This window comes from Monodon monoceros, unplaced genomic scaffold, assembly GCF_005190385.1.
Source record: "Monodon monoceros isolate NGI ecotype Baffin Bay Population unplaced genomic scaffold, NGI_Narwhal_1 Super_Scaffold_17, whole genome shotgun sequence".
NCBI classification, from domain to species: Eukaryota; Metazoa; Chordata; class Mammalia; order Artiodactyla; family Monodontidae; genus Monodon; species Monodon monoceros.
This window is the reverse complement of record NW_021703773.1, coordinates 7,463,781-7,479,568: the sequence shown is the minus strand read 5'-3', so window position 1 is coordinate 7,479,568 and position 15,788 is coordinate 7,463,781. Positions and strand designations below refer to the sequence as shown.

General features: G+C 42.3%; 1 protein-coding gene across 1 annotated transcript in view; it reads left to right on the top strand.

Annotated features, from left to right (window-relative positions):
• The window catches only part of UNC5D (unc-5 netrin receptor D), a 606,988-nt gene that overhangs the window by 526,124 nt on the left and 65,076 nt on the right, over nucleotides 1–15,788 (top strand). Inside the window, exons 10-11 of the mRNA XM_029226506.1 lie at nucleotides 7,494–7,871; nucleotides 12,938–13,022. Coding sequence (XP_029082339.1) covers nucleotides 7,494–7,871; nucleotides 12,938–13,022 — 463 coding nt within the window. The remainder of the gene's footprint in view (nucleotides 1–7,493; nucleotides 7,872–12,937; nucleotides 13,023–15,788) is intronic.

Below are 15,788 nucleotides of genomic sequence, written 5' to 3'. Positions count from 1 at the left end.
TAGATTGCTTTGGGTAGTAGAGTCATTTTCAGAATGTTGATTCTTCCCATCCAAGAACATGGTATATCTCTCCATCTATTTGTATCATCTTTAATTTCTTTCATCAGTGTCTTATAATTTTCTGCATACAGGTCTTTCGTCTCCTTAGGTAGGTTTATTCCTAGATATTTTATTCTTTTTGTTGCAATGGTAAATGGGAGTGTTTTCTTGATTTCACTTTCAGATTTTTCATCATTAGTATATAGGAATGCCAGAGATTTCTGTGCATTAATTTTGTATCCTGCTACTTTACCAAATTCATTGATTAGCTCTAGTAGTTTTCTGGTAGCATCTTTAGGATTCTCTATGTATAGTATCATGTCATCTGCAAACAGTGACAGCTTTACTTCTTCTTTTCCGATTTGGATTCCTTTTATTTCCTTTTCTTCTCTGATTGCTGTGGCTAAAACTTCCAAAACTATGTTGAATAAGAGTGGTGAGAGTGGGCAACCTTGTCTTGTTCCTGATCTTAGTGGAAATGCTTTCAGTTTTTCACCATTGAGGATGATGTTTGCTGTGGGCTTGTCATATATGGCCTTTATTATGTTGAGGAAAGTTCCCTCTATGCCTACTTTCTGCAGGGTTTTTATCATAAATGGGTGTTGAATTTTGTCGAAAGCTTTCTCTGCATCTATTGAGATGATCATATGGTTTTTCTCCTTCAATTTGTTAATATGGTTTATCACATTGATAGATTTGCGTATATTGAAGAATCCTTGCATTCCTGGAATAAACCCCACTTGATCAGGGTGTATGATCCTTTTAATGTGCTGTTGGATTCTGTTTGCTAGTATTTTGTTGAGGATTTTTGCATCTATGTTCATCAGTGATATTGGCCTGTAGTTTTCTTTCTTTGTGACATCCTTGTCTGGTTTTGGTATCAAGGTGATGGTGGCCTCGTAGAAGGAATTTGGGAGTGTTCCTCCCTCTGCTATATTTTGGAAGAGTTCGAGAAGGATAGGTGTTAGCTCTTCTCTAAACGTTGGATAGAATTCGCCTGGGAAGCCATCTGGTCCTGGGCTTTTGTTTGTTGGAAGATTTTTAATCACAGTTTCAATTTCAGTGCTTGTGATTGGTCTGTTCATATTTTCTATTTCTTCCTGATTCAGTCTTGGCAGGTTGTGCATTTCTAAGAATTTGTCCATTTCTTCCAGATTGTCCATTTTATTGGCATAGAGTTGCTTGTAGTAATCTCTCATGATTTTTTTTATTTCTGCAGTGTCAGTTGTTACTTCTCCTTTTTCATTTCTAATTCTATTGATTTGAGTCTTCTCCCTTTTTTTCTTGATGAGTCTGGCTAGTGGTTTATCTATTTTGTTTATCTTCTCAAAGAACCAGCTTTTAGTTTTATTTTTTTAGTTTTATTGATCTTTGCTATCGTTTCCTTCATTTATTTCTGATCTGATTTTTATGATTTCTTTCCTTCTGCTAGCTTTGGGGTTTTTTTGTTCTTCTTTCTCTAATTGCTTGAGGTGCAAGGTTAGGTTGTTTATTCGAGATGTTTCCTGCTTCTTAAGGTGGGCTTGTATTGCTATAAACTTCCCCCTTAGAACTGCTTTTGCTGCATCCCATAGGTTTTGGGTCGTTGTGTCTCCATTGTCATTTGTTTCTAGGTATTTTTTTATTTCCTCTTTGATTTCTTCAGTGATCACTTCATTATTAAGTAGTGTATTGTTTAGCCTCCATGTGTTTGTAGTTTTTACAGATCTTTTCCTGTAATTGATATCTAGTCTCATGGCGTTGTGGTCAGAAAAGATACTTGATACAATTTCAATTTTCTTAAATTTACCAAGGCTTGATTTGTGACCCAAGATATGATCTATCCTGGAGAATGTTCCATGAGCACTTGAGAAGAAGTGTATTCTCTTTTTTTGGATGGAATGTCCTATAAATATCAATTAAGTCCATCTTGTTTAAGGTATCATTTAAAGCTTGTGTTTCCTTATTTTCATTTTGGATGATCTGTCCATGGGTGAAAGTGGGGTGTTAAAGTCCCCTACTATAAATGTGTTACTGTCGATCTCCCCTTTTATGGCTGTTAGTATTTGCCTTATGTATTGAGGTGCTCCTATGTTGGGTGCATAAATATTTACAATTGTTATATCTTCTTCTTGGATCGATCCCTTGATCATTATGTAGTGTCCTTCTTTGTCTCTTGTAATAGTCCTTATTTTAAAGTCTATTTTGTCTGATATGAGAATTGCTACTCCAGCTTTCTTTTGGTTTCCATTTGCATGGAATATCTTTTTCCATCCCCTTACTTTCAGTCTGTATGTGTCTCTAGGTCTGAAGTGGGTCTGTTGTAGACAGCATATATAAGGGTCTTGTTTTTGTATCCATTCAGCCAATCTGTGTCTTTTGGTGGGAGCATTTAGTCCATTTACATTTAAGGTAATTATCGATATGTATGTTCCTATTCCCATTTTCTATATTGTTTTGGGTTCGTTATTATAGGTCTTTTCCTTCTCTTGTGTTCCTTGTCTAGAGAAGTTCCTTTAGCATTTGTTGTAAAGCTGGTTTGGTGGTGCTGAACTCTCTCAGCTTTTGCTTGTCTGTAAAGGTTTTAATTTCTCCATCAAATCTGAATGAGATCCTTGCTGGGTAGAGTAGTCTTGGTTGCAGGTTTTTCTCCTTCATCACTTTCAGTATGTACTGCCACTCCCTTCTGGCTTGTAGGGTTTCTGCTGAGAGATCAGCTGTTAACCTTATGGGGATTCCCTTGTGTGTTATTTGTTGTTTTTCCCTTGCTGCTTTTAATATGCTTTCTTTGTATTTAATTTTTGACAGTTTGATTAATATGTGTCTTGGCGTATTTCTCCTTGTATTTATCCTGTATGGGACTCTCTGTGCTTCCTGGACTTGATTAACTATTTCCTTTCCCGTATTAGGGAAGTTTTCAACTATAATCTCTTCAAATATTTTCTCAGTCCCTTTCTTTTTCTCTTCTTCTTCTGGAACCCCTATAATTCGAATGTTGGTGCGTTTAATGTTGTCCCAGAGGTCTCTGAGACTGTCCTCAGTTCTTTTCATTCTTTTTTCTTTATTCTGCTCTGCAGTAGTTATTTCCACTATTTTATCTTCCAGGTCACTTATCCGTTCTTCTGCCTCAGTTATTCTGCTATTGATCCCATCTTGAGTACTTTTAATTTCATTTATTGCGTTGTTCATCGTTGCTTGTTTCATCTTTATTTCTTCTAGGTCCTTGTTAACTGTTTCTTGCATTTTGTCCATTCTACTTCCAAGATTTCGGATCATCCTTACTATCATTATTCTGAATTCTTTTTCAGGTAGACTGCCTATTTCCTCTTCATTTGTTAGGTCTGGTGGGTTTTCATCTTGCTCCTTCATCTGCTGTGTGTTTTTCTGTCTTCTCATTTTGCTTATCTTACTGTGTTTGGGGTCTCCTTTTTGCAGGCTGCACGTTCGTAGTTCCCGTTGTTTTTGATGTCTGTCTCCAGTGGCTAAGGTTGTTTCAGTGGGTTGTGTAGGCTTCCTGGTGGAGGGGACTAGTGCCTGTGTTGTGGTGGATGAGGCTGGATCTTGTCTCTCTAGTGGGCAGGTTCACGTCTGGTGGTGTGTTTTGGGGTGTCTGTGGCCTTATTATGATTTTAGGCAGCCTCTCTGCTAATGGGTGGGGTTGTGTTCCTGTTTTGCTAGTTGTTTGGCATAGGTTGTCCAGCACTGTGGCTTGCTGGTCATTGAGTGAAGCTGGGTGCTGGTGTTAAGATGGAGGTCTCTGGGAGATTTCCGCCGTTTAATATTATGTGGAGCTGGGAGGTCTCTTGTTGACCAGTGTCCTGAAGTTGGCTCTCCTACCTCAGAGACAGAGCCCTGACTCCTGGCTGGAGCACCAAGAGCCTTTCATCCACACGGCTCAGAATAAAAGGGAGAAAAAGTAGAGAGAATTAGTACAAGTATGAGGAAAGAAAGAAGGAAAGGAAGGAAGGAAGAAAGAAGCAAAGAAGGAAAGAAAGGAGGGAGCGAGGGAGGGAGGAAGGAAGGAAGGAAGGAGGGAAAGAAGGAAAAAAGAAAGAAAGAAGATACAGTAAAAATAAAATAAAGTATAATATAGCTATTGAATTAAAAAATATTTAGGAAAAAAAAAAAGGACGGATAGAACCTTAGGACAAATGTTGGAAGCAAAGCTATACAGAGAAAATCTTACACAGAAGCATACACATACACCTTCACAAAAAGAGGTAAAGGGGGAAAAATCATAAATCTTGCTCTGAGACCACCTCCTCAATTTGGGGTGATTCGTTGTCTAAAGGAGGGAAGGAAGGAAGGAAGGAAAGAAAGAAAGAACGAAGGTAAAGTATAATAAAGTTATTACAATTAAAATTAATTATTAAGAAAAAAAATTTTTTTTAAAAACCATGGACGGATAGAGCCCTAGGACAAATGGTGGAAGCAAGAGTATACAGACAAGATCTCACACAGAAGCATACACGTACCCATTCACAAAAAGAGGAAAAGGGAAAAAAATCATAGATCTTGCTCCTAAATTCCACCTCTTCAATTTGGGATCATTCCTTGTCTATTCAGGTATTCCACAGATGCAGGGTATATCAAGTGGATTGTGGAGCTTTAATCCGCTGCTTCTGAGGCTGCTGGGAGAGATTTCCCTTTCTCTTCTTTGTTCTCACAGCTCACAGGAGCTCAGCTTTGGATTTGGCCCTGCCTCTGCGTGTAGGTCGCTGGAGGGCGTCTGTTTTTTGCTCAGACAGGACGGGGTTAAAGGAGCCGCTGATTCGGGGGCTCTGGCTCACTCAGGCCGGGGGTGGGAGGGGGGGGAAGGAGGGGCACTGCGTGCGGGGCGGGCCTGCGGCGTCAGAGGCGGCGTGACGTTGCACCAGCCTGAGGCCCGCCGTGCGTTCTCCCGGGGAAGTTGTCCCTGGTTCCCGGGAACCTGGCAGTGGCGGGCTGCACAGGTTCCGCGGAAGAGGGGTGTGGAGAGTGACCTGTGCTTGCACACAGGCCCCTTGGTGGCGGCAGCAGCAGCCCCAGCGTCTCCCGCCCGTCTCTGGGGTCCGCGCTTTTAGCCGCGGCTCGCGCCCGTCTCGGGGGTTCGCGCTTTCAGCCGCGGCTCGCGCCCGTCTCTGGAGCTCCTTTAAGCAGCGCTCTTAAACCCCTCTCCTCGCGCACCAGGAAACAAAGAGGGAAGAAAAAGTCTCTTGCCTCTTCGGCAGGTGCAGGCTTTTCCCCGAACTCCCTCCCGGCTAGTCATGGTGCACTAACCCCTTCAGGCTATGTTCAAGCCGCCAACCCCAGTCCTGTCCCTGCGCTCTGTCCAAAACCGAAACCCGAGCCTCAGCTCGCAGCCCCGCCCGCCCCGGCGGGTGAGCAGACAAGCCTCTCGCGCTGGTGAGTGCCGGTCGGCACCCATCCTCTGTGCGGGAATCTCCCCGCTTTGCCCTCCGCACCCGTCGCTGTGCACTCCTCCGCGGTCCCGAAGCTCCCGCCTCCGCCTCCCGCAGTCTCCGCCCGCGGAGGGGCTTCCTAGTGTGTGGAAACTTTTCCTCCTTCACAGCTCCCTCCCACTGGTGCAGGTGCCGTCCTTATTCTTTTGTCTCTGTTTTTTCTTTTGCCCTACCCAGGTACGTGGGGGAGTTTCTTGCCTTTTGGGAGGTCTGAGGTCTTCTGCCAGCCTTCAGTAGGTGTTCTGTAGGAGTTGTTCCACGTGTAGATGTATTTCTGGTGTATCCATGGGGAGGAAGGCGATCTCCGCGTCTTACTCTTCCGCCATCTTCAAGGTCCCCCTCCTTGGCTTTACTCTTAAAAGTAGCCAGGGGGCTTCCCTGTTGGCGCAGTGGTTGAGAGTCTGCCTGCCGATGCAGGGGACGCGGGTTCATGCCCCGGTCCGGGAAGATCCCACATGCCGCGGAGCGGCTGGGCCCGTGAGCCGTGGCTGCTGAGCCTGCGCGTCCGGAGCCTGTGCTCCGCAACGGGAGAGGCCACAGCAGTGAGAGGCCCGCATATCGTGTAAAAAAATGTAGCCAACTCCAGAAGGTAAGACAAAACAGCCATGAGACTCAGAGATATGCTTTTTCAGGTATCTGGTATCTGGCTCCAAACTCTTTTCAGATGTGAGAGGGTTCTTCAATCCCGCTTCTTGCCCGGGAAAACCATAACCCAGGGTAAGGCTGGTACCTGTAGAGTTCAATGCAGTTCTGTTACAAACCTCAGCTCCTTATTATGTCTGTGTCTTAGCACAAGAGCCTCAAACATGAAAAAAATGCCTCATCAAGGTGCCTTTAGATCTATAAGGTCATTTCATCTCATTTTAAACCTCCTCCTCCATGATTCTGGATTCTTAGAGCATCAGAACAAGGAGGTGGGAGAAGTCAGGGTTATAGATTTCCTGCTGGCATTGTTACAAATTATGGAAATGGAAAAACAATAGCGGCTAATACGCTATGGCCTGCCATTGCAACATTTTCAAAAATATCATACTTGAAACAGTTTTGTCAAGCCCCAGAGGAAAATGGTTTAATATGGTTTGGGTTTCAATTTGAGATATCACATTGACGGACTAATATGGGTGGGAAGTTTGGAACTGAGGGTTATTTTGTTATTTACTAATAAATGAGATTACTTCATCACAAGAAAATGTCACAGCATTTCTTTTTTTATACTTGGCAAAAAAAAAAATATATTGGTAAGTCCCAATAGATGAGAAGGTCCAATTTCTCATGTTTTTGTAAGGATTATTTTTCTCCATTTGTTTTGAGTCAGAAAGGAAGCCGTTCTAAGATGCTCCCCGTGTGGAATCTGAGTCTCCTATCCCTGTGTGGTACCCTCTTTGCCTCTCAGAGTGACATACATGCTCTTAGAGCCAATTGGCTACTCAGACATGGAGCAGTTTGAGAAGTCCCCTGACCCTTTTGCTCCGAGGACACATCATGTCCTCCCTCAGCCCCAGAAACTACCCAGAATCCCACGTGAGACGTGCCGGCACCCACCCCACCTCGGTTATAAACAGCAGCCCCTCGTCACCATGCTGTGTCATCTCTTGCCATTTAAAATGAACAGATGTTACTTTTGCTCCAAACTGGCTTCCAAAACAGCTTTTTTTCCTTTTTTATTTTTTGGAAGCTTCTCTTCGCCAGTTAAAATAATCCCATAAACCATCATACCTGAGTGAGTTGCCTGGTGGAGTGCCAGAAATACTTGTTTTGAAAAGATGATAGCATGTAAAGAACTCTGGGAAGTGATGCATTTGGTCAGTGGCATCCAGGGTATTGACTGTGAAAGCCAGATCTCCTGATTCCAAGGCTCTGGGCACTCATGATCAGCCCGTTAGAGGTGCTTTAGATGCCCAGGGTGGGTCTGAAGGGCTAGGCTTGACCGGAGCAGCTGGCGAGCCTTTGTTGTGCAGTTAGGAGAAGCAGATGTAAAGTCCTAACTGTGATGCTTTCCGGTTTCTGAGTGACAGATCAATCTTCTTTAACCAGGTAACTCCCTGCTCTTGAATTCCTCCATGCAACCAGACCTAACAGTAAGCCGAACATACAGTGGGCCCATCTGTCTACAGGACCCCCTGGACAAGGAACTCATGACGGAGTCCTCACTCTTTAACCCTTTGTCGGACATCAGAGTCAAAGTGCAGAGCTCATTCATGGTTTCCCTGGGAGTGTCTGAGAGAGCTGAGTACGACGGCAAGCATCGTTCTGGGACTTTTCCCCATGGAAACAACCGCAGCTTCACTACAGTGCATCCCAGAAATAAAACACCCTACGTCCAAAATCTGTCATCACTTCCTACAAGGACAGAACTGAGGACCACTGGTGTCTTTGGCCATTTAGGAGGACGCTTAGTAATGCCAAATACAGGTGGGTGGTAAGTGTGCGTTTGTGTATTTTCTCGCGTTTGTTTGAACCTGTCACATTTACATAATGATGTCCCATGAGATTCATTTATAAGATGTTGACTGTTCCCATGTCAGAGTGACAAACACCGTGGCTCCATAAGTTGGCTTGATTTACATGGCAAACCAGAACCAGCACTGAGATTAGATTTTGCCATCTTCATCTCAGCATGGACCGTACACTCCATCAGATGCTCTGTTAGGGTTGACAGCCATATTGGCTCAAAAGCTTTGGGTGGTCCCCAGAGTTTAAGCCCCCTTGAAATATATTTCCTAGAACATGATCAGGAAGCACTGAAAACGTTCTTTGACATGACTGAAAAATACCATTTTTATAGCGAAGCATGGTTTACACTCTAGTCGATAATTTACTGCAGTGACACTCAAACTTCCTCAGTAACTGACCTAATAAACACCATCGGTGTCTGTCAGTCAGCCTTACTGTAATGTTGCTTTATGATGCACAGTGATGAGGGTTCCTTATGGGGTTGCTCTTCTGAATTCAAACTTCAGATCCACGGCCATATAGTTCTCAAGAGTGTTTTCTTCCTTTGGGTTGGAAGATTTTCTTGATGTTTTGACAAGGTGTACACAGCCCAGGTCACTTTGAAAATGACACCGTACCTATAGATTAGTCTTCAGAGTTGCCATCTAAGACCTAACTAACTGGATGGAGGAAGAGAGCCATCTCTCCTCCGATTTCTGAGCAACGAGATTCAGGGAGTGCTCTGAATCATCGCTGTTGGCTGAGAGGAAAGGGAATATATCAGATCTGCAAGTGTTGTTAACGAACTGGCTAGCATTGAGTCAGGACCAGCAGGGCCTTGGCAGATTTCTCTGTAGGGTAGAACCAACCCACCTAAAATATCAAACATTTTCTCTTATACAATGAATTCTGTAGTAGAACTAGTCTGACGCTACCATTCCACTAACTGACCGTCTAAGTAGCTTAGTGACTTGCGCCTGCAATTTGTTTCAAGCTGAGGATTGTTTGGTTTTCCTAGATCAATCGCTTCCTTAAAACCTTCATTTCAGGCAAATAGCCCTCCAGTACAGCCCCAGTGATGATTTTGTTTTCTAAACTTCCAGTTCTCTAAATCTTCCTCGGTCAGTGTTCTCGGATGTGGTAAGAAAAGTTGTTTAAGTATGTCTGAGTGTCAGTGTGTGATGCCTTCCGCCTGGTGAGATTTGGCAGATAGGAGATTGATGGGACATGAGTAGGCGGCCATATTAACAGGTACTGTTCTTGTAAGAATCTGTAAATTGGAAGTGTGGGATCTGGAAAAGATACGAACCCTGCCCTTTCAAAAAGAAGAGTATATATATACACATCAGAGCTATATGAAGTTGCATGTTGAGTTTCAATACTTTGATTTCCACTTTCTTACCTAGTGCTTGGCACTCAGGTGCCTCTCAGTAGTTACTGGTTGAATAGATTGGCCCACTCTTCTGTCTTCCCATCCTTGTGTGTCTGTGTGTGTACATTTACACACACATGGAGGAAGTGCCAAGATCAACCCATTTATTGGCCATGTTTGTTTAACGTTCATTGAAGAACGTGAGATGAAATCGCGACGAAACAGATTTTTTTCTTGTTTCCCTTCTGACTTGAGAGGCACTTGGGTTGAAAACTCAAAGTTCTGATAGCGTCTCCTATGATTCCCAAACGGTTCCTCTGTGAAGGCGCATTTTCAGAGCTCTGAACAAGAAGCCCTAGACAAGACTGAAGCTGTTCACTGGGAATGAGTTTGAGGAAAAATAAGTGTAGGGAATTGAAACATATGCTCTGTTATTTGCAGAACATAAATGTAAAACATGCCCTGGGGAGCTAAAGTATAAAGAAACAAGGCACAGAAATTAAATTGTTGTCATCCATCCCAAATTATTGTGAGGTGCCTGGCAGTGGTCCCCACATTCTCAGAATAATTAGGCAAAACATGAACTAAAAAACTCAGTTGGTTCTGTTGTCCTATCAAATAAAAGGCTGTCAGGGTAGCAGGTGGAGTTTGGGGGAAAGTATATTTTTCTTTAATCAGAGATAACTCGTGAATGACATGTTGAAAATAGATACGTCTTTGGGGGACCACAGGCATAAAGATTCACAGAGCCATTCACTCTTCATAAGGGGTAACTTGCTACAAGCAGTACCACCTCCCATGACCTTTGCCTCTGTGTTTGACCGTCTGCAGTTGCCATATACAATTTACATGTTTGGGTGGGGGGAGGGAAGTATGTCTAAAGGATAATCATGCAAAATTGTTTAAAGCGCCAATGATCCCGTACATTCAGGTTGAATTTAGGAGTATTATGAATAATGTTTCATTGTAAACACAAGAATTAAGCCGACTTCAAAGGAATGTGCTAGGATCTGCTCTACAAACAGCCCTTTCTCAAAAGTCCACACGCATATTTATTCTGACTCGATCTGGGAATTGATTGTCAGGCCCTGATGGTCTGCAGAAGACAGACAGCATGTCTCAAAGCCTGGCTTTTTTTTGCCCCCCTCAAAATATTGAATCCTGTTCATATAGTCAGGCATTGTGCTATAGAAAAGACAAACTAATCAACATGTCAGAAGACAAATAAATGATCATTTGGGCTGGCGATCAAACTGACTTCTAAAGAGCATGAGGGAACTTTCTGTGGCAGTGGAAATGTTCTGTATCTTGAGCTCGACGGTGGCTACATGAGAGTATACATTTGCCCCAAAACTCATCAATTCGTATACCTAACATGGGTCCATTTTTAAGCATGTGAATTATACCCCAAATCAAGGGGAAAAAAGGAAAAGAAAAATGGGAAACAGGAGCACGACAAAACTCTTATTCTGGATTAATTGCCTAAGATGGCATTACTTCTTGACGATAACCTCCTGTGCTATTCTGTGTCTAAAAAATAGGGTCCAAATGTCTCTGTTGTCATCATAGTCTAAAAGAGAGGCAACAGAGAGAAACTGCGATGCCAAACTAAATACACAATGTCTAGTGTGTGTTCAAGTTCACATCCGCATCCACTGAATATCCTGCATTACAACTTCTGCTCCCCAGCAGGGAAGGATGTAATGGAGACCACTTCATTTGGCAACTACATGTAAGGAAGAATGGGCCATTAAAGGAGGAGCCTGATCAGAGGCCACCAAGTATGGCAATTACAGTTCTCCTACTGTTGACATAAATGAATACCCTCGCTGAAAAGCTGTAAGCAAGATTTAAATGGGCCTCATTCTTAGTATTAGTGAAGGATACTGATGGTAACTAGCGTCTTACTGAATAACGTTCATAAATGTGAATCACAAATAACTTGTTTTGCCGAGTCTTGCATTCCTTGGTTCTATAGCAGCTAACAGGCACATAGAAGGATATCGGTAAAGCCTGCCATCTCTAGGTTTAAATTATCAGCAACAACCCAAAAGCTTCCTGGGTGATTACATTAGCTCTAATGAAAGGAGAAAAGGTGAGTGCTGCATTGTTCAAAGAATAGGAGACTACCCTGAGATTTTATTTTGTAAAGATCTTACTGTGTCTCTATTTCATTTCTTTTTATATAAACAAGAAGGTACATTAAAGAGAATCTCTGCCTGCTCTAGACTCTTCCCTCTTGGCCAAAGTGAAATATTTAGTTCACAGCATTCAGGGGGAAAGGGGAATTTTCAAATGCAGTGTGATGTGCCCTCCTGTGCCCCCACTTCCCTTCATTATATGATTTTACTGAAGTAAGGCTAGTGAATTTTTTTCAATTTGACCTTGAATGAATATGGTTAAGTCACCTTTACCCTTTACTAGCTTCTGTTTGCAAATATGGGGCCAAATAGTGGCTACACAACAACGTATAAGTTCCTAAGCTTATCCATGCTTTTTCCTTCTCCAGTTTTCTTGACAAAATGCACTACTCCATTGGTCACCTCCCTAAACTGACTTCAAGATGCACCATTTAGAAGACAGTTACACACCAGGCTCTAGCAAAATGTTAGTTAGATGGCTCACGCATCATCCCAGATACCTTTTCAGGAAATGAATGGATAGAGACAGAGAAGTACCTTTTGAAATTTTAGAGTCGATTAACTGACAAACTCATATATTCTCAGATATGTTTGATAGTGCCAGGTCTCAGGACACCAAATCTTATAAGAGAATTTTTGAAATGCTAGGAAGACTATTTTTTTAACTTATTTTATTGAAGTATAGTTGACTTACAATGTTGTGTTAACTTCTGCTGTACAGCAAAGTGATTCAGCTAAACCATAATGGAAAAGAATATAAATATGTATATCACAGGAGATTGAATATAGTTCCCTGTGCTATACAGTAGGGCCTTGTTGTTTATCCATTCCATATGTAATAATTTACATCTGCTAACCCCAAACTTCCAATCCATCCCTCCCCAACCTCAAGTCTGGTTCTCTATGTCTGTGAATCTCTTTCCTAGGTTCATTTGTGTTGTATTTTAGATTCCATATACAAGTTACAGCATATATTTGTGTTTGTCAGGCTTACTTTCCTTAGTATGATAATCTCTAGGTCCATCCGTGTTGCTGCAAATGGCGTTATTTCCTTCTTTATGGCTGAGTAATATTCCATTGTATATATGTACCACATCTTCTTTATCCGTTCCTCTGTCGATGGACATCTAGGTTGTTTCTATGTCTTGGCTATTGTAAACAGTGCTGCAATGAACGCTGGGGTGCGTATATCTTTTCAAATTAGAGTTTTGTCCAGATATATGCCCAGGAATGGGATTGCTGGATCATATGGCAACTCTATTTTTAGTTTTCTGAGGAACCTCCATATTGTTTTCCACAATAGCTCCACCAATTTACATTAGGAAGACTTTAAATAAAAATCTAATTTGAGTACACAGCTGACTAATATGCAGTCCTTTATGTCACTTTAGGAAACAATGTCTGCCAGGATTGGAATTTCATAAAGTGCTGTGAGGTGGTCCCTCTTTGAGAGCAGCTGTAAACTGTTCAGCTGCGGTGCTTCAGGATAATTGGAGCATCTACAAATGATTTCTTGGCTTTTTCTGTTTCAGGGGTGAGTTTACTGATACCGCATGGTGCCATCCCGGAGGAGGATTCTTGGGAGATTTACATGTCCATCAACCAGGGTGAACCCAGGTAAGAGACAGAGAAGGATGGCATATTAATGAGATCTTAAGTATGAAATGGAACTTCTGCAGAAAATCTGAAGTTATTAAGATAATGTGACGTGGTGTGTGAAACAGTGAGCTACTTGACGACTATGTAGAGGGCAAAAGTAGTTGCAAAACTGTTGGCTGTCCATTTTGTAGGCAGCTAACCCAAGTCACCAACATCTAGACAGCAGACACTGAAACAGTAAATCCATAGGCAAGGCATAATCAGGGTCTCTCCACAAACAGTGACTGGGTCACAGAGCCTTCCTCTCAAAAGAAGAAAATATCATCCCTGGAGGTACCCTTTGGTGCTACACGTTATGAAAATGCAGAGAATAACTGACCTGTGACCTTTTAATATCAACAGAAGACCTGCCCTAAAGCCGAGAGATAATTTCTTAGGCAATATTCCTCAAAGAAAAAAATAGTCTATACTTCAATAGCTTTCAGGTCTGACAAATTTCAGCAGCATTAAATTCAATTACATGAACAAATACAAATCTTGCCACATACTCTTAATGAAAGGAGTTGGTTATCTTCCTAGTGCAACTATAATATTTGTAGAAATGTTGCCTGCCTCCACACAAGATAAACCAAACTCCTCTTGAGAGAGCAATTTCTCTTATAAACTGGGTCTGTATACCTCTGGCATTTTCGGTCATAACATCTTGGTTATTTTAGAATAGATTTTGTCATTTTTAAAAAAAAAAAAAAAAAAAAAAAATACACACACGAAGGAAAAACACTGAAAGGAAAAACAGTCAGAGAAACAGATGGTTTGAACAGACTTTGATAGCTATCTCCATAAGAGGATTTGTTGGTAACCAGTGGTTTTAACTTTCTGCTCTACGGTGCTTGAGAAAAAATGGAAGAAAAGGCTCTGCTAGTTGGTTGATGGGGAGACTTTCAGAGGACTTGCACATAAGCTGTGCTATGTCGGGCTCTTATGTTATTTCCTCAGGCCTGTAGACCTAGGTCCTTTACCTGAAAACATGCCGGTGTTTAAATATCTCCACTTGGCAAAAAGGGCAAGAGGTTCTATTCAAAATCTCAACTAAGCAGCCCTAAAAATGGAGTTCTCTGGATGAGAGTCACCTCGTTTTTCTCTCTTTGGTGGATTTATTTAAGCGACTGTACCTGTTCAAAATTGAGGTCATGGTCAATTATACATATGCTCTTAAATGCATCACCCTTCAAAAATCAAGTTTGAGGCAGAATCCAGTCAACCTTGCCTGAAAATCATGGCCTCCTGCAAACCCTCCTCCCCGCTGCATGCTGTTCCCTTAGTGGTTTAGAGGTAACGAGTCCACGGAGCCTGTGTTCAGCTCCTTCCTCTCAAACCCACCCCCAGGGTCTTTCACCTCATTACGCAAGAACCAGCCTAGGGCTCATCCACATTTTCAAAGGCACCTAATGCACAGCTCACCTCAATCCCCATCTCTTACTAGAACTTTCTTTTTAGGAGGTCAGAGCTAGCATGTGTCCAAAGGCATCAAACATACAGGGACTTAACATTAAATGGCTCAAAAATGAGGGAAATATTACTTGGGACATCCTGCAGTTGAAAAATAAGAAAGAGAAATACATAAAAACTCACCAGAGCTCAAAGACTTTGAAAGACAGCTTTGGCCTCCTGGGATCACCCCCTGCTAAGCTTTGTAAGTTCCACGTTCATCAGTTTGGTTTATCCATGTGTATCTGAGGCGCAGGTTCATTGCTGCTGTTCAGGAAGGTGGATGGAAACAAGAAGAGTTCCTCCAGGACTTCAGATCTATGAAGTAAGCGTGTAGTTCTCTGTTTAACAGAGGATGAAATAAAATTGTAGAATGCACACATTTTTTTCCACGTTGCTGAAACCTTCCCAGATGTTCCTACTTCACACCACTAGACTACAGCCCACTTAGCTTCCTTGGCTAGTCTCACTCCTTTTGGAGGAGCTCCAAACTGCATACTTACAAAAACACTAAAAATAGTAAATGCCTTTTAGTTACTTTTTCTAAAGCTCAGGTACATTTGTTTTTCCATCCTTGCCAAGAGGCTGCTTGCATCCGAGTTCTGCTTTTAGTCCTGTGATGAATCAGGAGAAGACAACTGATATAGCTCTTCAGTGTCAACTTTTCTTTGTAAGGCCACTTGTAAACCCATGGTCATCTCATGCCCTCTGTTATTCTGAACTTGTGTCCAGATTAAGGTGCATTTCCTCAAAGTTCGTGGAGCTGGTACGGCACTGCTCTGGCTCTTTCACCTTTTCCTCTAGAGCCATCTGAGTTCCCTCCCTCTCGGGTCACAGGTGTGAGAACTGGGTTTTCTGAGTCTCCATCACCTCCACACACACAGAATCACAGCGGGATTCTCTGAACACCATCTTTATGCTGTGTTGAAAGGCTGTTCCATTTTGCAGTTGATGATTTATTTCTGTTGCTCCTTTCTGAGTTACACACCCCTGGTGTAGCAGGGTGATGATTTAGTGGAACCATAATGGATATCAAGTATCCAAACTCTGTACCAGATTTCCAGGGGTATGGGTGTGTGGCCTTAACCACAGACTCAAAACAAGCCCCCGTATTCAAATAGTCTCAGATGGATATATTTAATATTCTGGTAAGTTTCAAGGGAGGTTGTTCATTGTTTGAATTGAATGTGCTCTGTCTCTCTTGGGATGTCCTACTTGCATACGTGGCAAGTCTGTACTTTCCATTAAGTGGAATGATGTGTCACTTTCCTTCCTCAATATCCCTGCTTTGTCTAC